At 39.0% G+C, this 1,542-nt stretch overlaps 1 protein-coding gene across 1 annotated transcript in view; it reads right to left on the bottom strand.

Moving 5' to 3' along the window:
• The window catches only part of LOC119418738 (frizzled-3-like), a 31,379-nt gene extending 30,174 nt beyond the window's left edge, over nt 1–1,205 (bottom strand). Inside the window, exon 1 of the mRNA XM_037686073.1 lies at nt 1,005–1,205. Within this exon, the coding sequence (XP_037542001.1) occupies nt 1,005–1,205 (201 nt within the window). The remainder of the gene's footprint in view (nt 1–1,004) is intronic.
• Nucleotides 1,206–1,542: the final 337 nt, after the last annotated feature.

Genomic DNA, 1,542 nt, shown 5'->3' with positions numbered 1-1,542 from the left:
GTTATTATTATGATTATTATGATTATTATTATTATGGTTATTATTATGGTTATTATTATGATTATTATTATGAGTATTATTATTATTATTATGAGTATTATTATTATTATTATTATTATGCATATTATTATTACTATTATTATGTTTATTATGATGATGATGATTATTATTATGGTTATTATTATGGTTATTATTATGATTATTATTATGAGTATTATTATGAGTATTATTATTATTATTATTATTATGCATGTTATTATGCATATTATTATGATTATTATGATGATTACCACATTATTGATTCTTTAGAAGACTTGAAAACAATTAGTTTGGACAGCGTGTTAGAGAAGACAGCGTGCAGACTAAAAAAGAAGCCTCAGCTCAGTTTGTGGTGTGTCAGAGCTGAACCACGTTAGCTCGCTGTCATTTCTAACCTGGAAACTACAAACATGGCGGACAAAACTAGAAAAACTGCTAAAAACAAAAGATAAGAAGCTCCCAGGCTAAATAAAACAGAGTGTGTGTAACTGCTCTAAAACTATTATTATAGCAGAAGTGTTTACACTCTTTTGTTTTCAGAGTGTAGTTTAATAAAAACTGAAAGTTTAGTCTCAGTATTTTATAAATAAAACTGTATTTTTTATTTCCATGTGCTGCAAATGTCTGATCTGAGGTTTATCTCTGACCCAGAGCTTCACAGTTCAGTTTATAGTTGATCATTTATCATTTATATTTGTTGTTTATTTATTAGGACACATCAGTGCTTAATACAATAATTTAGGTGTAGTGTTTTTAAGAGCACATTTTATCCACCCGCTGCTCTGCAGGATCAGAGCTGCTGATAATATTTTAAAGCAGGATTCTTTCCAATTAATACGTATTAAATGACTATAATCTAAATATTCTCAGGGTTTAATTTAACAGAATACACATCAGTCTGCAACAAACTCTGTCAAAGGAAATGTTGTATGTTTTCGCCCGTGACATGTCAGCAGGCGGCGTACCTCCATGGCGAGGGCGGCGGTCTGCTGGTCGTAGTGGTTCAGGACGTTGGGCATGAAGGTGGCGTTGTACGGCAGCCCCTGACACATGCGCAGCGTCACGGGCTCGCAGGAGAACAGGCTGTGGCTCCCAGACGCAGCGTCCATGGGAATGGCTACACATGCGGTCAGCATGGACACGGAAAGAGCCCAGAGGAGATCCATTACGGGTCTGTGCTGACGAGACGGACCCGGGTGACGGCTGGCTGACACCTGGTACCACGAGGCTCATTCACCAGGACCGAGGCGGCTCTGGGTCTGAGGAGCGTCTGCTCAGATCACAGAAACCGTCCAGGTTGAAGCACAACGTACTGATGGTTGAAGCTGGCTGCATCCGTCGCCATGGAGATCAGACAGCATCAGCTGGAGGTGGTCATCGCCATAGAGATCGGACAGCATCACAGGACCTCCATCAGCGGGAGGTGGTCATCAGGGAACAGAAACCATCTGCAACCAAAAGAAAAGTGATCACGATAAAGAACGTGAGGAAACATCTCTTCAT

This window comes from Nematolebias whitei, chromosome 12 (genome assembly GCF_014905685.2).
Source record: "Nematolebias whitei isolate Nwh7 chromosome 12, NemWhi1, whole genome shotgun sequence".
Classification (NCBI taxonomy): domain Eukaryota; kingdom Metazoa; phylum Chordata; class Actinopteri; order Cyprinodontiformes; family Rivulidae; genus Nematolebias; species Nematolebias whitei.
The sequence above is the reverse complement of the archived record's forward strand: the minus strand, read 5'-3'. Positions and strand labels throughout refer to the sequence as shown.